This window comes from Lynx rufus, unplaced genomic scaffold (genome assembly GCF_022079265.1).
Source record: "Lynx rufus isolate CCGP_SWC_20201006 ecotype Redwood Valley unplaced genomic scaffold, mLynRuf1.p SCAF_15, whole genome shotgun sequence".
Classification (NCBI taxonomy): domain Eukaryota; kingdom Metazoa; phylum Chordata; class Mammalia; order Carnivora; family Felidae; genus Lynx; species Lynx rufus.
This window is the reverse complement of record NW_025814829.1, coordinates 40,121,313-40,141,518: the sequence shown is the minus strand read 5'-3', so window position 1 is coordinate 40,141,518 and position 20,206 is coordinate 40,121,313. Positions and strand designations below refer to the sequence as shown.

General features: G+C 37.1%; 1 protein-coding gene across 4 annotated transcripts in view; it reads left to right on the top strand.

Moving 5' to 3' along the window:
• The window catches only part of EDEM3 (ER degradation enhancing alpha-mannosidase like protein 3), a 68,415-nt gene extending 53,538 nt beyond the window's left edge, over window positions 1-14,877 (top strand). For all 4 annotated transcript variants that reach the window (XM_047076899.1, XM_047076897.1, XM_047076898.1 and 1 more), the window contains exons 18-20: window positions 692-857; window positions 4,035-4,220; window positions 10,875-14,877. In XM_047076899.1, coding sequence (XP_046932855.1) covers window positions 692-857; window positions 4,035-4,220; window positions 10,875-11,278 — 756 coding nt within the window. In that variant the 3' untranslated portion in view covers window positions 11,279-14,877. The remainder of the gene's footprint in view (window positions 1-691; window positions 858-4,034; window positions 4,221-10,874) is intronic.
• Window positions 14,878-20,206: the final 5,329 nt, after the last annotated feature.

Here is a 20,206-nt window from a genome sequence, read left to right as displayed (position 1 = left end):
GGATTGACTCATCCATTCAGCACCTCTTTATTGAGTCCCTACTATATTCTAGACACTGTTTTATTAGATGTTTGCTGTATATCAAGTTTACAAAGCCAATGAAGAGCCATGCCCTCATGGAGTTTATGTTCTAAGAGAGGGATATTAAAACATCTTTATTTTAGCATCTTTAAAGTCAGTTCTCTAGTGGATTTAATTTTTCTAAGAAGAAGAACTGCTTACAGATTCATGTAGACTAAATCCAATTTTTTCCTCTTTCAAAATTTTTTCTGGCTACCAGTGATGATTTAAAAATGGTTACCAGCTATTTTAATTGTGGGTGTGGGTACATAGTGAAACTGCCTACAGATTTACGTATTCCAACTTTACCACTCACTAACATTGTGTCTTTGAGCATACTAGGTAAACGGAGTCTCAGTTTCCCCATATGTAAAATGGAAATATCATCTGTATTATTTTTCTTAGAGTTTTTATAAATATCAGATTTAGTCATTTATGTAAAAATGCTTTATAAACTGCAGAGCACAGTAAAATGTCAGTTGGGTACTATATGATATGCAAAATGTTCAAAACAAAAATTTATATATTGGATGTGTTATCATTAGAAAAGAAATAAGGCTTATTTAAAACTCTAGATAGTGAGTGATTTGAGAAGATAAAGGAATATTTAAGTTACTTTTATTTCTGACAGACGAGAGGATTTGTTGCAAGCAGTAAACCATACAATGGTTGTTCAGAGCTTACTAACCCCGAGGCAGTGATGGGAAAAATCGCTTTGATACAAAGAGGACAGTGCATGTTTGCAGAAAAGGCACGCAACATTCAGAATGCTGGTGCCATTGGTGGCATTGTTATTGGTGAGTAATCCTCTGTGCCGTTGTGTTGATGAGGAGGAGATGATTTTTAGGATTTTTTCCTTGTATTTTTCAAAATTTTATTGGAATTCATCATATTATTTTTACTTCACTAGTCAGTGTAATGGATGGGTAATCCAGTGACACTCTTAATAATTTCTGTGTATCTTGTATCTTTTTTGAAAGTCTGGATTTAGGTTTCTGTATATTAATGCCAGTGAAAGTGTGTGTGAAGGCAGGGTACCCCAAAGCACCCAACACTATGGATAAAAAATGTGCTTTGAGATCCAAAGCCCCTTAAAGGCAAGAATTACACCCTGTCACCTCCAGTGGGGAGCCATTAAAAATACTCATTCCTCCACAAAGTTGCAGGGTTCGGAGTCAAATACATGGGGGAACAGTTCCTGGCTCTGCCACAAGATCATGGTGTAACCTTGGCCTTGGCCCAGCTTTAGTTTATCAGTTTATTCAATAGAATTTCTTTTTAAGCTCCAGTGAAAATGTTAATAAATATCTTTTAGGTGGTTGTAAGGTTTGAAGATAATAATACATAAAATTTCCTAGCATAAGGGCTTACATACCATAGGTATAAGTACTAATTGCAAGCAAATTTTTATTTTCTTGGGTCTTTTTCCACTGAAATTACAAACTCAAATCATTTTACCTCTGCATTTCAACCAGTGTGTTCTGCTTTTTTATTTTTCATAGAAAATCACTTATAACAGGCAGTCCGTGACTGTCAGGGAAAATATGCATTTTGACACTATAAGTAAATAGTTTATATTCAGAACTAGAAGACCTGAGGTCACATCCTAATTATGAAGTTAAGTTTTTATAGTGTCTCTCACAGGGGAGATCTATTTTTGAATTTTTTCTTTCTTATTAGAATAGATTTCCTTTTTGAATTCAAGATAAATAAAAAGACATTTAAAATAAGATATTAGGATTTAGGGGCTCCTGAATGGCTCAGTCAGTTAAACATCTGACTCTTAGTTTCAGCTCAGGTCATGATATCACGGTTCGTGGGTTCAGGCCCCACGTCAGGCTTTGCACTGCTGGTGTGGAGCCTGCTTAGGATTCTCTCCCGCCCCCCCCCCCCGCCCCCTTGCACGTGTGCTCTCTTTCTCTCTCTGAAAATAAATAAATAAATAAAACATAAAAATATATGTTAAGGTTTATTTTAATGAAAATAATTTAGGACGTTTAAAATAAAATATTAGGATTTCTTTCAATGAAAAAAAATTATTTATTGTCTATGCCTACTTTAAAATTTTTTTAATGGTTTTTTATTTTTGAGAGAGAGAGAGAGTGCATGCGCGCACGCACAAGCCAGGGGGGACAGAGAGAGAGGGAGACACAGAATACAGAGCAGGCTCCAGGCTCTGAGCTGTCAGCACAGAGCCCGATGTGGGGCTCGAACTCATGAACCGCGAGATCATGACCTGAGCCAAAGCCGGACACTTAACTAACTGAGCCACCCAGGCGCTCCTGTCTGTGCCTACTTTTGAGCCACAGTAATGGAGTAGAGAACTGCATAGTCCAAAACATTCACTTTCTGGCCAATTACAGAAACAGGTTGCTGATGCTCCGCTCAAATCATCTCTCTATCCTTATTTTCCACACAGAGATATCTTTTATTGAAGAATTTAATGCTTGTCATCACTATCACTTTGAACACCTCTTCACCAAGACTTTAAAATATAAAAAGTAAAGTCTGGAACATAAGTGGAATAGTTACCATTTTCCCTATAAAGTGTGACTCTTGTGGTATTCTCTACTCTGCGAGGTTTGTCAAGTCAAATGTTGTCTTTAGTAGTTATTAGTAGCAGAATCCTCTGGGTAAACAAGAGGCAATGATCTTTATTCTCAGAAAATTTAATTTTTAAAAGGAAGCTTTCTTGTATTATAATTTCTTTTTCCTATGTTTTTTTGTTTCTGATGAAGTATTTTGTTTTTTCTAGTTTTAATTGTAAATAAATGAGCTAATAATTAAGACTAAGTTTTTTACCGCAAGTAATAGAAGTAAAAATTATCTTAGAATAATCATTTGTCTGCAAGAGACAGTAATTGATTAAACTGGTTTAAGATGGAAAGTTTGTTTACTACATGGGACTGGATTATTTTAATTGAACACGAAAGAAGTTCAACTGAGCAAAAATCATCAGGAACCATGATTTTTTTAAGTAGCATTTTTCACATCTGTCTGTCTCTTTTCTCTGGGTCTTCCCAGACTCTCTTCTCTGCATCTCTTTGCAGTTCTGCTTCACTCTCCAGCTTCTCACCAGCTTGTTCCCTCTTTGCCCATTAGTTCCAAGAAGTCATTGTAAAATTGCAGCCTCAACCATGAGTCTGTTATTTTACTAGATCACTACCCACTGCTAACTGGGGCAGTCATTCTGTGTGCCACTTCTAGGTCCTCCAGAGAGACTGTCAGGTGGCCATGCTTGTCTAGTCAGTTATTGCTAAGGAGGTGGGTCCTCAGAGCAAGCTCTCTGAGAAGGGACAGGGAGGTTCTTCACCTGGCGTGTGCAGTTAGAGGTGGACATGGCCGGCCCCGTGGTCAAACAGTATTGAGCAGTCCTACTGCGGTTAGCTAACCAATGTAAACTAACAGTAATGGTCACCTCAACTTACAGAGCGAAAACGACTATCATAATTCTTCTTTGTGAGCAGTATATAAAAAAGAACTACCAATAGGTAGTTTGGTAAATGCCATTAAAGGAAATCTTAAGCAACAATAAAATTTCATTCATAGTTCTATCATTGTAATCCAAGTCTTTGAGTGAAAAATCCAAGGCTTTTCATAAGCATATGGAAAATTTTAGTCATAATCATAGAATTTTGAGTTCTACTTTTTTCATGTAATAATAATAATCTGTTTTCCTGGGTGTCCCATCAAGTACTTAATTATAATTTACTTATAATAGTTCACAGTTGTTCACAATTGTAAGTAGCACTCCAGTAAACTACTTTGGGAGTAAATCATTTTGCTTCTTTTGAGTTCTTTCCTCAGGATAAATTTCTAGGAGTGGAATTAGTGAGCCCCAAGTATGTTTATTTTTATGATTCTTGATGCATAAAATAAATGCTGCCAACAGGGAAAAAAAACAGTAAAGTTTTGTCTGTAGATCTTTTTAATGGACAGATGTTTTTATGTTTGCTGTATTCATTTTCTGCTAGATGACAATGAGGGGAGCAGCAGTGATACTGCCCCTCTGTTCCAGATGGCAGGTGATGGGAAGGACACAGATGACATCAAGATCCCCATGCTATTCTTATTTAGTAAAGAAGGAAGTATCATACTGGATGCCATCCGGGAATATGAGGAGGTGGAGGTGCTCCTTTCTGACAAAGCAAAAGATAGAGGTAAGGGTAAAAAAAAATCCTTGTTTTTGATGTAGCTTAGCATTAGTTTTACTAGTTTGATAACAAAAATGAGTTATAGAAAGTTGTTTTTGGTGCACTGGTAAAAGAAGTTAAAAAGAAGATGCTTTCAAAATATATTTTTCTTTTGGAAATAAGAGTTGCAAAACATTTACTTTGCTTTGTTTGCTGACTTAGGATGCTTTCAGAATAATGTTTTTTACATGTAATTTATCATTTTTGCTATGGTCCTGCCCAGTGATAAACATACGGGGGAATATATCAAGAGAGTCAATTTAAATATCCACACATGTTCACCATTCAGTTCTGCTGATACTAGATCTTACATTTCTTTTATAAGGAATAAAAAGAGATTGTATCGAGTGGTATTGTATACAGTATACTAGTAGTTAGGTTTCAGCAGGCCACCAGTAATCAAATGACCACTGTCTTGTTGAAGGCAGTACAAATCTAGCAGCTTCTACCCACTGAGGTGTAGGTTTATCACATAAGGATTTATAAGTTATAAGAGATATAAGTGATGTCTGAAGAACAAGGCAGCATGCCTTAATTCACGATAATATATAGTCCTCTATAGGCCACAATGTTTGTTAGTTATTTGAAAGCTATTCGAAACCCAAATTATTGTATAAACGGCAGGTCTTACTGCTATTCTCTTATATTTCACATCCTGGGATAGTGGAGAAATGAGGGAAAGTGAACCATCAGACATAGACTACTACCATCCTGCTTATGGTAGCCGCACCTCCTGATCTACTGGAGGAGCCTGGAGGGAGAACTCTATTTCTCCCATTACCTGTAAATGGCTAAAGTTGTGTAATTGGTGCAGGTTGTTGAATCCCCTATGTAGGAAACTGATTCAATTCAGTGTAACTTCCAGGTGAAACAGTAAAAAAAAAAAAGGTTAGCTATAACCTAGTGCTAGCCAAGTCAGTGTTGTTTTGTCTTGTCTTCTCATTCTTATAGTGCTTTATTCTTGAGATCCTTTCAAGTGTCAACTATTTAAGAACAACGGAGTAGGACATATGTACATAAGGATGTAGAGTTGGGAACAACAGAATAGAAAGGATTTCTAATCTTAAATCCTCCTGTGTTTGTGATTTTATTTCCCCAAGTCCTTTTGCTCAACTCTTTCCTACGTATATGCATTTATGCACATCAAACACAGGCAAATTATTATTCCATATAAGTCTTTAATGCCTTTGCTTTTCTCCCCCCATTTTGTGCTACCATTGGAATTTCAGCAGCAATATTAAAAGGTAAAATGATTCCAAGCTACATTATTAACAGTAGTAAGTATCTTGCATTAATAAGCCTTAAATTATATATATGTATATATGTATTTGTGTACGTGTATATATCCACACACATGCATATGCAAATATATATATATATATATATATATATATATATATATATAATTGTGTTTCAGTGGATATCATGATAATTATCTTGTTTAATGTGATTAGATTATTTTCATGTCTAGTCAGCTGTCCCATGATAATAATTCTTTTTCAATCCTGTCATAACAAATCCTGTGAATTATATATCCATATAATAGATGAATTCGCTAGTCCATGTCAATGCAAGAGTCAGTCTAACAAAGACGTTGTTTTGGCATGTGTTACTTTTGATCACTTTTATTTGAATACAGTATAAAGTATGTAAAATATCGACTTTGTTTTAGAAATGTGTATGTGTGTAGGAGTACATGGGATTAGGACTACAAGATCATAGCAAAGCATGTGCTTCCCATACTAGAGAAAGAATGTGAGAAAAGATAAATTCTATAGGTAGCGCTCCCCCCCCCCATCTGTGGGAGATATGTTCCAAGACCCCCCAGTGGATGCCTGAAACTGGATAGTATATCGATCTGTATATTTGCCATGTTTTCCTATGCATACATACCTGTAATAAAGTTTAATTTATAAAGTAGACACGATAAAAGGTTAATAATTATAACTAATAATAAACTAGAACAGTTATAACAATATACTGTAATGAGACTTAAAGGAATGTGGGCTTTCTCCAAATATCTTATTGTACTATACTCATCCTTCTTCTTGTGGTGATGTGAGATGATAAATTCCTACGTGATGAGATGAAGTGAGGTGAATGACATAGGCATTGTGACAGTATTAGGCTGCTAGTGACCTTCTGATGCTGTGTCAGGAGGAGGAGGGTCATCTGCTTCCTGACCATGGTTGACTGCAGGTAACTGAAACCTCAGAAAGGGAAACCGTGAATAAGGCAGGAGTGGATTACTGTATGAAAAGTATTATCTGAACAGTGTTCTATTTTAAGGACCTTGCAGTAAAAGGGCTTTACTTAAATTATATGTATTTTAAAGTTTCGCTGGTCTCTAAATTTGTTGAACTGTGATTCTGTTATAGAGTCATCTTTTGACACAAAGTCTTGAAAAATTCTCTTTTTTATGTAGGTCTTTCAGGCACTGTACAACTATATTTACTAAATCAATGTAACACTATTATCAATACGACAAAAAAATCAATAATAGTTTTAGTAAATCAACTACTTCATTCAGAATACTTAGGAAAATATCCTAAGAAGTTAATGTCTGTGGTGGTTGTCATTGATTTGTCTTGTGCCATTACTGCATGCATCAGTGTTTCTCTTCTGCATCAGAATCAGCTGATGTACTTGTTGCAAGTGTAGATTCCAGAGTCCTACTCCAGAATATTGAATCAGACTCTCTGAAGGCAGGGGACCAGAATCTGACATTTTAAACAAGCATCGCAGATAATCCCACTCAGCTACACTTTAAGAAGCACTGAATAGTACTAAGTAGGCACTTTTTTTTTTTTTTTTTTTTAATTTCCAGCTATGTCTGAGCCATATTGTACCATCAGGGGTACCAGGTAGGATTGTATAAGTACCCCAAACAATTAGCATCCTTAAAATCTCAACATTAAAATGTCCTCCAGATTGCCCTTTAAAAATCTCATTGCACAAATCCATACTTCCTGTATAATGTCATACAGTTTGGATCGAGCAGTTCTTCCCACATAATAATACAGAAAATAGAAGTCCAGAACAAGCCCCCCACTCCCACTGTTAACTGTCTTATTCTGAGAAGTCCCAGCCATTAATACAGAAATATCTGCAACAGTCCTATCTGCTAGCAAAAATGTTCACGTATCTTACTACGCATTCTTCAGAAGTAAAGCATTCTTAATTTATCAAGTGGAAACATTGCTTCCTCGGGTCAAACCAGTCATACATCTAAAAGTTAAGTTATCCACGGAAGTTTTAATATTATGTCTGTCATGTGTGCCCCATCTTCCCAAATTTCAAGAGTTTATAAAGGTACTTAGTCCAAACCTGTGCTCACAAACAAAATACACTGTGCTCTTTCATTTAGGTCCAAATTTCAAACAGTTTATAGTTAAGAATCCATTTCCCTTTCTCAGTATTTTCAAGGGGAAAAGGCTCGTCATTTTAAAGGTTCAATACATTATCATGCTTGCAGTTTACAATGTAGGCCTGTGGTACCTTAAGAGCTGTAGAAGGATGTTTTCAGGGCTACTCCTATATTTCTGTCTACCTGATAAAGAGGCAGACAGAGAAAATAGGGGAAAGAGAGGAAAGGTGCCATGGTTTGAACTGCTCAAGGTTGAAGTCTGGCAGTGTTATTTTTCCTAAGATTATTTCCCACTGAACTTGATTGGGGTGAATGTGCCCTAAATTTGAACTATAGGATTTGGGTTGCTATTGGAAAGGATTTGCTTCAGGGAAAAAAATCTAATATGTATGCAGAAGGCCTCTTTGCCTAGAAAGGAGCATCTGAAACCTTCTTTTAAGCAGAATCGATACATACCTGCCCTCCTTCTACAACCTGGCATGCTTTCTCATGCGTTTTTGCATTTGGACATCTCTTCCCTCTTTCTGGAAATGCTCATCAATCCCTGTCCCCATCCCCATGGCCCATTTTCTCTTTGAGGACATTTAGCCATCCTGCATACCCAGTTTAAATACCACCTTCTTTATGGAATTTTCTCTTATTCTTATAGGTAAAATTTAAAAGTGTCTTTTTAATGAGTTCTACTTTGACACTCATATCACATTGTACTTCTTTACCTGCTCTCATCTCTGTATTCTTGTTTCAGCAAATGCTAGTTGTACAGATGAATGAATGATTGTGGAACATCCAGTCTCTGAGTCTTTGCCAAGGCTCCCTTGTCCTTTTATTATTAAAACTTAATAACTTTCTTGTCTTTGTATCTTGACATTTTCTTCACTCTTTTTTTGCTTCCTGTGTTTCTGATCTATTCCTGAATTTAATGACATAGCTGTTAATGCTCTTAGGATCGTGGTACTCCATGCCAGTGCTAACAGGCACCTTAGAATCAAAATGTGTATTAGTGTGGCAGACACTGACTCCTTCCTTCCTTTTTCTATTTCTCCATCTGCCATTTTTACTTTCCTGATTGCTGCCTCTTTGCTATTTACCAGCTCTTCTCATATATTCCATGTGTTTCCAGACTAGCACTTCTTTTCCACTAATCTGTTTGTTTACTCCTATGCCAGTAGTACAAGTTTGCTGTTTTGAGTGCATTTTGATATCTGATAAGGCAACTCTCCTCTCGCTAATTCTTTTTACAATTTCTTCACTTCTCATTGATATATTCTTCCATAAGAACTTGTAAATAGTTCTATCTGCTCCCAAAAGAAAACAAAAAGAAGTAGAATGGGAACATGATGCTTTCATAGAAGTAGGAAGTTTTTGTTAAATATTATGACAGGAACATACCCTTAGCTACAAATATAATTAGATCTTGTGTGTTTTCATTGAGATTTTATAGTATTAAGTAATATAGTCTTGTTCCTTTCATAATAAATTTGTTTTATAGTTTTTACTTTTATTGTGAAAATGGTACTTAATTTAATCCTAACCAGTTGTTAGTAGAGAGAGGTTGTTTGCGTATGTATCTTATTTTTACCCTCTTTATCAAGTTCTTTTTTTTAATGGTATTTTTTTAAATTGAGAGTTGCTTTGAGTTTAAGCATACAATACAATTGAAAATGCAATTTGATCTTTTCTTTTCCTATATTTACACCGACTTTTCTGTTTTCTTATCCTTTTGTGTTAGCTAGATTTCCAAAATAATATTACATAATACATGTATCCCTAGGGTAATTTTGCCAAAAGCACAATTTTTATTACTAGACAAAACAGCACTACGCTCTTTCCTATCCTTCTAAAACTAGATTAATACAATTCTAGAAAAAAACTTGAAGGTTTTCTTTTTGTTTTCCCTTGAACTTAGGGTAGCCTAGTATAAATGAGCGCCAAGCAGCCAGTTTCCACTTTCTCTTCTTTGGTCACCACCATAGTTTTCCTGATTGTCGAATTCAAGTGTACCTTTTCCACAGCTTAGAAGAGAATGTGGAGACTCCCCCAACCCCCCCCCCCCCGCCCAAGAACTTAAACTTCCCTAGTCAGATAATCCTACTTAGAGTACGCATAAACACACCTGTCTGTACCTTCCTGCATACCTGTATTTCCTTTAGTTTTTCTGGTTTTATAATATGTCCATCTTCCCTTCCTTCTTTGATGGATTAACTCTATTTTTAAATCTGAGCTCAAGTGTCAGTTTCCAAAGGAAACCCTCAACTCTATTCTTTCCTATTCCCTGTAACCTTTCCTAGCAACATAAAACATGTCACAGTTAGAGTTTTCCATTTATTTTGTGTGATTATTTGGAAATGTTTTCCCCACCTGGACTAAAAGATCCATAAGGGCAAATCTGGTGTCTGTTTTTGCCTCGTTTTACCCCCAGTACCTTGCACAGTGCCCATCACACAGAGGACCCTCAGGACTTGCTTGCTGGCTAAGCACAGAGATTGAGGATGAGGCAGCATGGGGCATCAGTGCTGTGGAAGCACTTTCTTGTAGGAACCCCAAATAGGATGCTTCTAGTGGCTTCATTGTATATTCATTACAAGAGGTTTAACCTACTCTTATCCTTCCAGTGGATTTTAAAATGGTCTTATAATTCATAGACTTACAATAATGAAATACAAGTTTTGTAAATAATCTTAGTTCGTGTCTTTATGAAAATATTTAACCACATTAGTACCCTCAAATCATCCAAAATTTTGTATTATTGGCATTGTCATGGCTTACTGCATGGGAATTTCACTTTTCAAAAGAATATTATCTTAAAATATAGTTATGATAAGTGCTGTTTAAAATTTACTCTATTTCATATGTTCTCATGTGCAAGCTTTCCTGAATTGAGATATTTAATAAATTTTAGACCTACAATGCAAATCTATGTACACTTAAATAATAGTATTGTTTAGTGTATTCGTTGGCATATTTACTAATCCCCATTGAAGACTTGTCAGTTACTAGAGTCACTCTTTTCAGTTTGGAAGAATGTTTATTTTGTAATGGCACATTTTGCAAAATGAATATACAGAAAACATGTGATTACATGATTAAAGGCAGTCTTTTACTCTTCAGTGTTAATGTTCACTGCTCTGCATTAACGTGTTTTTCTTTCTTTTTTATTTCTTCATTTTATTGCAACAACCAGTAGGCTGTTAAAAGTGTGATAGTAAATATTTTGAGTAGGAAAGTAGCATGAAGCTTGTTTCTTTCATGTACAGATCCTGAAATGGAAAATGAAGAACAACCATCCTCTGAAAATGATTCCCAGAGTGCTGAACAGATTACATCAAGTTCTCAGGAGGTTGATTTGGTTGATCAAGAGTCTCCTGAGGAAAGTTCTCTAAACTCTCAACCAGAATCATTATCTCCAGCAGATATGGACAATGCTGCAAGTGTTTCTCCTTCTGAACAGATTTCTAACCCCATGGAAAACCATGAGACTACAAGTCTTGATGGTGAATGTACAGATTTAGATAACCAGCTTCAAGAACAATCAGAAACTGAGGAAGATTCCAATCCTAATGTTAGCTGGGGTAAAAAGGTCCAGCCTATAGACTCCATATTAGCAGACTGGAATGAAGATATAGAAGCATTTGAAATGATGGAGAAAGATGAACTATGACTCACTAAAGAATCTGGTGGTACCTATTTAAAAAGAAAAGCCAAACTGTGGTTAACAGACACCCGAATACTAAGCAGGCTCTCTAATGGGAGTCTTTAAGTATGGTGATGAGCAACCACGTTCTGACTGAGATAGTTAACATAGGAATCTGGAGCATGCCGTGTTAGAACTGACCTTGCTTAAAACCGTCCCATCAAAAATGGAAACTCCCAACCCTCCCCCTCTCCCCACCCTGACCCCATGACAGCGTCGCGTGCCACCCTGCAGCACCTCAGGCCAGGAAAAGATTGCTGGCGTTCCTAGGAACCAGATTTCTGCAGTCTTGTCAGATAGACAAGAAACAAATTCGGTTAATAGTGGAGAGGAGAATAGGAATTTGTAGAGCTTTCTAATTAAAGGAAGTTCGGCTTTCTTGGTTTTGGGGTTAGAGACTCTTTGGGGAAAATACAGATGAGTACTGCGGGCATTCTGGTTATGTTGCCTTCACAAAAACACTCAGAGTGACCTAAGTGATTGTGAAGCAGATGCGTTCATGGTGAAAGCAGCCTTTGCTCATCACTTTCACTTGCTTCATTGTGTAACAAATGATCAAGAGGACTTGATTTTTTTTCTCTCCTCACGACGTCCTTTTCATTTAAACCAAAGGTGAAGCCAGTGTACTTTCTCAGTGAGTTCTCTGCATAAAGGCTAATCGTTGGGACCAGGATAAAAGGTCATATAATATATTGTGGAAATTGGTTACTTAATGCTTCTGAAAAATGGAACAAAGGGGAAACTGTAATGTTGTGATAATGAACTTGCCATTGGGCCTTCCATAGGGAAAGCTGTGACTGACCTGAAATGGCACTTAAAGTTCTGTCCTTGTAGGGCAAATTATAAATCTTTTCCAGTTCATCGCTCTTAGAGGTGATTACCTCTAGCCATCAGCCTTACTCCATCCCATGTTTAGTATGCAATTTGAGCCACAAGGGCCACATCGCCAGTAGCTGAGTACATTTTGTTCCATTTTTCTATCTTAGGGAGCCATAATAAAACTGTGGTAGTAATCTGAAAATCCTAGGGAAACTACTATTTTTCTTCTTTGAAACTATGGTTTCTAAAGTTGCACCTAAGGAGTCTGTCACATTTTCTGTTGAATCATGGTTTTTAAGATGTTTCATTTTTGTTTTGTTTTAACAAATATTCCTTCTGATATGGACTTGAAAATTAGTCTATGGTAACCTGTGTAAAAAACTTACACAGTAGCAACTAACAAATAGCCATATAGCTTAATGAGAATTTCTTTTTCTTTTCTTTTCTTTTCTTTCTTTCTTTTTTTTTTTTTTTTTTTTTTGGTGGCAGTCTGGTGCTAGCCACATTTAAGTTTTTAAAAATTGTTGTTGATATCCTATAGACAGCCCTGTAGTTGAAATCATGGTTTTATTCATTTTATTTATTTTTCAAAACTTACCTAAATCAGTCTAAAGGAGTATTTGTGAGACTTAATTTTCTTTCTCTTTACCATGACATGACCTAATAGTCTTTTCTGAAAACAGTTTTGAGGTACTAATGAACTTAAACTGTATATGGAGCTGTTAAGAGAACAGCAGTGCTGTACTGTAGTTATGTATATTCATGTACAGTGTGTCTTAGATCCCAGGTAGTCATATTCTTTTGTAAGGGGATGAATAGCTGCTTTCAAAAATTCCGGCTAAATGTAACTGGGTCAATGAGTAATAAAACTAATAGAGAAGACACTTTTGGGGGGGAGAGGGGTGGGGAAGAGTAGTTATAAGACCATTATTGGCCCTTAATTAAACCTGACACTAAAGTGGATATTTTAGTCTTTCTGCATGTGAAATTTGGTGTAAGAAGATAGAACTATAATACATACAGTATATGGAAGGATAGATATAGTGCTTTGTTCATCTTAATTGCAAAGCTGCCAAAGTAGCTGAAGCTTAATTATTTGACTTGCCTTGATTTGTAGGACTGGGGCTTTGAGAAAAGGAGCAGATGTTCCTCTAAGACTTTGATTACAGAAGCCTTATATACATTGGTTTGATTTTGTATTTGTAGCTCAGAGTCATTGTTGTCTAAATCCAACTTTCTAAGTTAGCAAAACAACGTAAAAAAATTTTTTTTCCCCACAAAGATCTCATGGTAACGAGAACCAGCTTACTCTCCCTTCCTTTGGCCATTAGGGGGAGTTGTTGCCATTCATTGATGTCTAGAAGCAAATTGTTCACTTTTTTAGAAAAGTGAATCCTTAAAAAAAAAAAAGAAAAGAAAAAAATTTAAGAAATTATACTTTATACCCAGAAAGAATCGTATTTGATTTTTCCCTAGTTAAGAAGGTATAATGTTCAGCTTCAGAACTCCCAGCATTATCATTATTCATTATTATTATTATTATTATTATTATTCAATGTACTGCCATGAAGTTGTTTTTGAGTTCATTAAAAAATTCCAACAGCATTAGGTTTTTGTTTTTTTTTAATGTTTTGTTTTTTAAATACCTTTGATAGACGTTTTATTTACTTCCTAAATATTCGGGGGATTCTATGAGACCCTGAATTTTAGAAACATCTGGTCTACCTCAGTTAAATGTTGACTGCATAGAAATAGAGATGAAGTGATCACCACAGCCATAAAATTGTTTGAATAAGAAAGATTTATACAATGTTTACAAACCTGGAATCAAGTAAGGAATTTATCTGAAAGTGAAAAGTTAGATATTAGAGCAAGTGTTTAATTCAGGTATTTTCAAGTTTTAAAACTCAACTTGTTTACCTACTAAAAATAGCTATAGTTTTTCTGCTTATAAAAGTCCATTGAAATGATAATACCCTAATTTGCAATAATTTTCCCATAAAGTTTTAGGTATGAAAGAATTGTAATTTACTGGATATGTTTAGGATGGGGTATTTTGTTGGCAGGTTTTTTTTTTTTTTTTTAACATTTAATAGGCTTCCAACAAGAATACAGTTGTTTCAAGAACAAATTATTTTTTGACATTATACTTTTCCCTTTTTCTTCACAGTATTAGTAAAATGATAAATTGTGCACTCTCTGGTTTTAGTTTCTAATATGCTTATGCTTTTGAGAATTTTTTAAAAATTCAAATTATCATCATAGCCCTTTTACAATAAAACCAGCATTTGTTCTCTCACCAGACCCCATGTCAGATTCATTATAAAGGAAGCTCAGCATAAGTAATTCAAATCGTGCTTATAATTTTGGAGGTGGGGGGGGCTGATTTAGTAAATATTCCAACCGGTCGTTTTATGCACAAGGCTTCAGTCAGAACATAGAAAAAAAAACATTCTGTGAATGAAATATTGTATGTTCAGATTTTATAAAAGACATTTTTAAAAGCCCAATTTACAGCCGTATATTTTCTTATGATGTAATTTATGAAAAAGATGTCTGTACTAACAGGTGCTGTAACACTACTGTTGTTGGATTTTATTGTTTGGTGATAAATGTATACAATATTTCTAAGGGAAACTATGTACTGTGATGTAAAAGTCTGGGCAAAATGTATATAATCCTTGTATATAATTGTGTATTTGATTATAATTACTGATTGTAAAGATTTAATAAAATATGTAAATATTCTGGTCTAGTTTTAATTTGGATTTTTAGCATCACTTTGCCTATCTTAAAAAATTTTTTTTAATGTTTTATTTATTTTTGAGAGAGAAAGAGCGAGCGAGCAAACAGGTGAGGGGCAGAGAGAAAGGGAGATACAGAATCCGAAGCAGGCTCCATTCTCTGAGCTGTTATCACAGAGTCTGATGCAGGGCTCGAACCCACAAGCTGTGAGATCCTGACCTGAGCCGAAGTCAGACGCTTAACCGACCGAGCCACCCAGGTGTTCCATGCCTATCTTTATACTTTGGTATCTTTTTAAAAATTTTTTTCATCACTCTGCCCTTTAATCTTCACTTTACCCCTGGGGGAGTGAATCTGGGAACAGGTTAAGGTATAGAAACAAACACTGAAGAGCTCCACAACTCAAATAGTGCCAAGGACCCTCAGAGCAGAGTTAGAGTTAGTAATTCACAGTGTCAATACTGGTTACATGTTTATGTTTTGAGTTTACTTATATTGAATAAAGTCAGTTCTTTTGACATTGTCATTTAAAGTAACCCCGAGCCTCTCCTGTTAATTCCAGTGAGGCCATTTCCTTTTAGCAGCCACTTTCAGATATGGTGATACTGTCCTCTTCATCTGTACTGTTCCTGGAGTTTCTGAGCACAGACATCTTGAAAGACCTAATAATAGTCACTAGTATCAATGGGTAATTGCTTTCTTTAAAGACGACCAAGTTGAGACTTGAAGTTCTAAGCATCTTACTCAAAGTTCCGCATTTGGTGACTGGGCAATGGGATGGGAGCCCTGGTCTGTTTCCTGTGCCCATGGTCCTTTCCGTGTACCTTCTCCCTTTCTCTGTCTTTACTCCTTCTCCCACCCCATTCCAGTTTCTGCTCCCCTTTTGCTCAGCCACTACCTTCCCACCTGACCACTTTCTCCTCATTGGGGATTGAAGTGTAGAAATGGTAGCATCCATTCTCAGGTTCTTTGGACATTAAATCTCATCTCAGCCTGCCTCCATTCCCCTAGGACAATGCACCACTATTTCAGGAATAGTTTAAAGGATCCAACAGCATCTCTTGGAAGATTTCAACAGGGAGGTTGCCTTTCTTTCCTGGGTAAAGCAAACTTAAGAGTTCTTTCTACTAAGGGGAGCTAAGTAATGTAAGGGTTGAGAATGGTACGTGTCAGCATCGACCTGCTAGTCAAGTTTCTAATTTCCAAAGCCTTGCTCTTGATTGACTCTAATAAGCCTAGTGGTCTGTAGTGTTCCTCTTCAGTGAAGTAGTAAATGGGAGGCCAGTGATGACCCTTGGGGAGGGATCCTCTTAATTCATAAAAGACTTCACCATCATTCCAGATGACAGAGAAATGCTTAAGTCAGTGGCAAGATGAAGTATAATGCTAAATGAAGAAAAATCTAGAACTGTATGTAAAGTATTAACTCTGTTGTATATGTGGAGACTCTTTATTCAACAAAGACTTAGCACCTCCTGGGTGCTAGACATTATCTGGGGCCTGGGAATGTGAACAACGCATAGTAAAGAAGATAGGAAATAAAATAGTTAAATATGAAAATGAGTTTATGAAGCAAAAGAACTTCCGGTGAGAGGATAGTGATGGAAATCAGCACGATGTAGAATTCTCTTTTAAACAAAATATCAATTACGGTTATCTGTGGATTGTGGGCAATTTCTGTTTCCTTATCTATAACTGTCTCTGTTTTAATAAGTTTCCAAAACAAGCATTATGACTTTAAAAATAAAAACAGTCTAGGTCAGTTAAAGGATGAAAGGGAGAAAGAAGAATATCACACCAGAACCCCTACCATCCTGTGGTTCTGCACAGTTCAAGTCCCTGACGTGCTAGACAGCTCTCACGGACAGAAGCCGTGAAGGAGAGCAGAATACGCCACCCCAAAACACGCCACTTTGGCAAATTGATTATTGTGAATTAAAGTCACTTAAGAAACAGCCAATGCAAAAACCGGACACTCTGACCTTCCTTTGTCCCCCTGAAAAGAGGAAATAAATCTCCCATGGGAAAGGTACCCTCCCTGAACCAGGAGGATAGAAGGCATCCTTATCAGCAGAGATAGCGAAGTTAGGGCTGAGAGGGTTGTCTGAATAAACCTTGTTACTTGCTACACCGGATCCAAACCCTTTTGTCATGCCAATTCTTTACATTTTTATGACTTCCTTCCCTAAAAGGTATAAAAAGCTGCCTGCTCTGGTCATTTCTTTGAGTCTCATATTTTTATGGGCTCCCATACATACAAAATTACATTTGATTTTCTCTTGTTAATCTGTCTTATGTCAATTTAATTATTAGACCAGCCAAAGAACCTAAATGGGATGAAGGGAAAAGCTTTTCTCCTCTGCAGCAGCATATAGCTGGGATTCAAAAGTTTCTCAGGAAGAGTATGTGGATGGAATAGGAAAAAGAAGGGGATCTAAAACAGCCCTGAGATTGCTGGCATTTAAGGCATAGGAGGAAGGGCTTGTATAAAACGGAATGAAAAAGGGCAGGTGGAGAGGGAGGAGGAAAATGAGGACAGAACAGTGTTACAGAAACCAGAAGGAAAGATTATTTCAGGGAAGAAAGCTGGCAAATAATCTAGCCCAAAGAGCTGGTGCGAGCAAACTCGCTACATAAGAATGTAGGTTCAGTGTGGCTCTATCATCTAATGTTTGAGAAAAGCCAGAAAAGTAGGTGAAATTCCACCTTAAACATTGTTCAGGTTGAAATAGATGTGACAACAAAGTCCTTCAGTTTGCAACCGCTGAGCTGGCAGATCCTGAACCTCCAAATGTCTGGGCTCCTCCATTTTCAAGGCACCATTCACCAGTCTCCTGTTCTAGATTTATTATGTGCCCCAGAGGCCTCCTCAACTCTTGAGATTTTCTGGTTTAGTATCCCAAATGGTGATTATGCGGCTTTCCAAATGGAGATTACTGGTTTAATCAGGCGGGTCGATGGGGGAAAAAGTCTCACCCATTCACCTTCCTACAATTCTAATGTCAATCATTGACACCTTCTTTGACCTGAGGCAGTGAAAGTTCCTCTCCTGAGCCCCATTCAGATTTCCACTCCATCAACTGGTATGGCCAGACTGCTGACAGCTTGACCCCAACTTCCTTCTAGGGCTTCCCTGTCTCCCACCCAGGATACATCTATCTGTAAGCCTCTGCTCAGCCCTACAGTGATTCCTTTAAATTCCCGCAATAATCTAAGAGGGCTAGTCCAGTCGGCTCTCCATTCATAGGCAGTATGATGACTAATGCCTTCTTCATAGACCAGATAATAAAAAGAGCTGCCACTTTTTGAATCCTCATGAGGCATAAACAAACACTGGGCACGCTATATTGGTGAGTCCTTACCCTTATAACAACCTTATGACATGTCCATAATTTCATAGGTCAGGAAAAATAAGATTCAGCAAAGTTGAGTGGCTTGCCAACAGGCACAAAGCCAGTTAGATGGATCTGGGATTTGAGTCTCGAGTAATCTAAATTTTTTTTTTTATCTTTATTTATTTTTGAGAGAGAGCGAGAGCACAAGCAGGGGAGGGGGCAGAGAGAGAGGGAGACACGGGATCTGAAGCAGTCCAAGCTGTCAGCATGGAGCCTGATACAGGGCTCAAACTCACAAACTCTGAGATCATGACCGGAGCCGAAGTCAGACACTGAACCAACTGAGCCACCCAGGTGCCCTGAGTCTAGATTAATCTAAATCAGATTACTACACAGGGTGCCTTTCCTAACTATGCACAGTGATCCATTTGAACCAAGGGTTATTATGGCTGCTAAACAAGGTCTAATCAGAGATCCTTATAAACAGTGTTCTACTGCTAACCAGCTAGCCACAGAAGGGATCTGGGAATTGAAGGTACTTTGCATTTACCAAAGGGGTAGGAACAGGAGAAAGGACTGCTTTCACATTCAAGCTTATGGCCTCTGAGACAAAGGATATTTACTTTATTGGAAACCCTTCAAAAGACAGGGGAGGTAGGTCTCCCTCTTTCCAAGGCAACTACCGGTTTCTCAGATCTTTGGCTGAAATATATTATCATCTCCAGCCAGAATGGCCAGACTTAGGAGACATCTATAAGCCATACAACAGTGGGTTTACCAGCTCATCAGGGGACTGGGAGCCCCTGGAGAAAACAGAAAAGTTTCTCCTACTCATCTTTTCCTCACCTCTACCAGTACCTGGCTCTTGGAAGGCACTGACTGAACATTTCTGGAGTAAACGGAATGAAATACCTGGTTGTGAACAAATGGACAGATGAAAGAGCTATGATTTGCAACCACTGAGAAATGTAAAAAAAAAAAAAAAGTGACGTACCAGCTTTGAAGACAGTTGTATGAAGAAATCCCAAACTATTTTTGTTGCTGTTGGAAGTAGACATTGTAGGGAACACAACTCATGTAGTGAGCTCAGCGATTTAGAGCCAAAAGAACTCTGTTTCTATACATCATGGATTCTCCTCATTGGACAGAAAACAGAAACCAGAGGTGGGAAGTGACCTGACCAAGGTCACACATACCCAGGACTGATTAAGTCTTCAGGTTCTGGCGCAATTGTTTTCAAAGTCATTCTCCATGCTTCACAGCCTCGGTACCTTCATTCCTTTGCGAGTTAACATTCAGCCAGTGAGATAATTACTAACTTCAGAGCTGCCTCTGAGGTGCCTTTGGAAAACTCCAGGGCTCCACTGAACACAGTTGAAAAACTACTGACTTAGATAATTTATTGCTCGTTATTTAAACTTTGAGCACGTTCAAGCAAAAACGTCTTTTAATTCCCAGAAAACTGGCTATTCTCATTGCCAGCATTTATTCTTCTCTTCCTTTCCTGATGAATAAACCAATTAATGAAAGAATACGCTGTGTACTTTCTTTTGTTCTGTTATTCATCTGAATTAATGTGTGTGGGCAAAGCTCAAAGATACAGATCTTTTTGCCTGGTGGGCCCTCTTGTGGGTCTTAAACCCAAGGGTTCCCAAGCTTTCTTTGTGGTGATGGCAGAAATGGTTCTCTTTAGACACAAACCATTGAACTGAAATTTCTAAAATTGAAATTCTGGGTAAGATACAGAACCACAAGAATAAACAACCTGTTTGTATTTGTATTGGTAAAGCAATAATGGAGAATTCCAGTCTCATGAACGTCTGGAGATGTCTCATGATTAGCCAGTATTTCTAAACCTCTGTAAAATTCTCTAATAGCTGATAGTAATAATGGTCACATAGTGGATGTTTACCATATGCATAGCACTTATAAAGCTATATGAAACAGGCATCATTATCGTTCCCATTTTATGAAAGAGAAAACTGAAGCCTAGCAG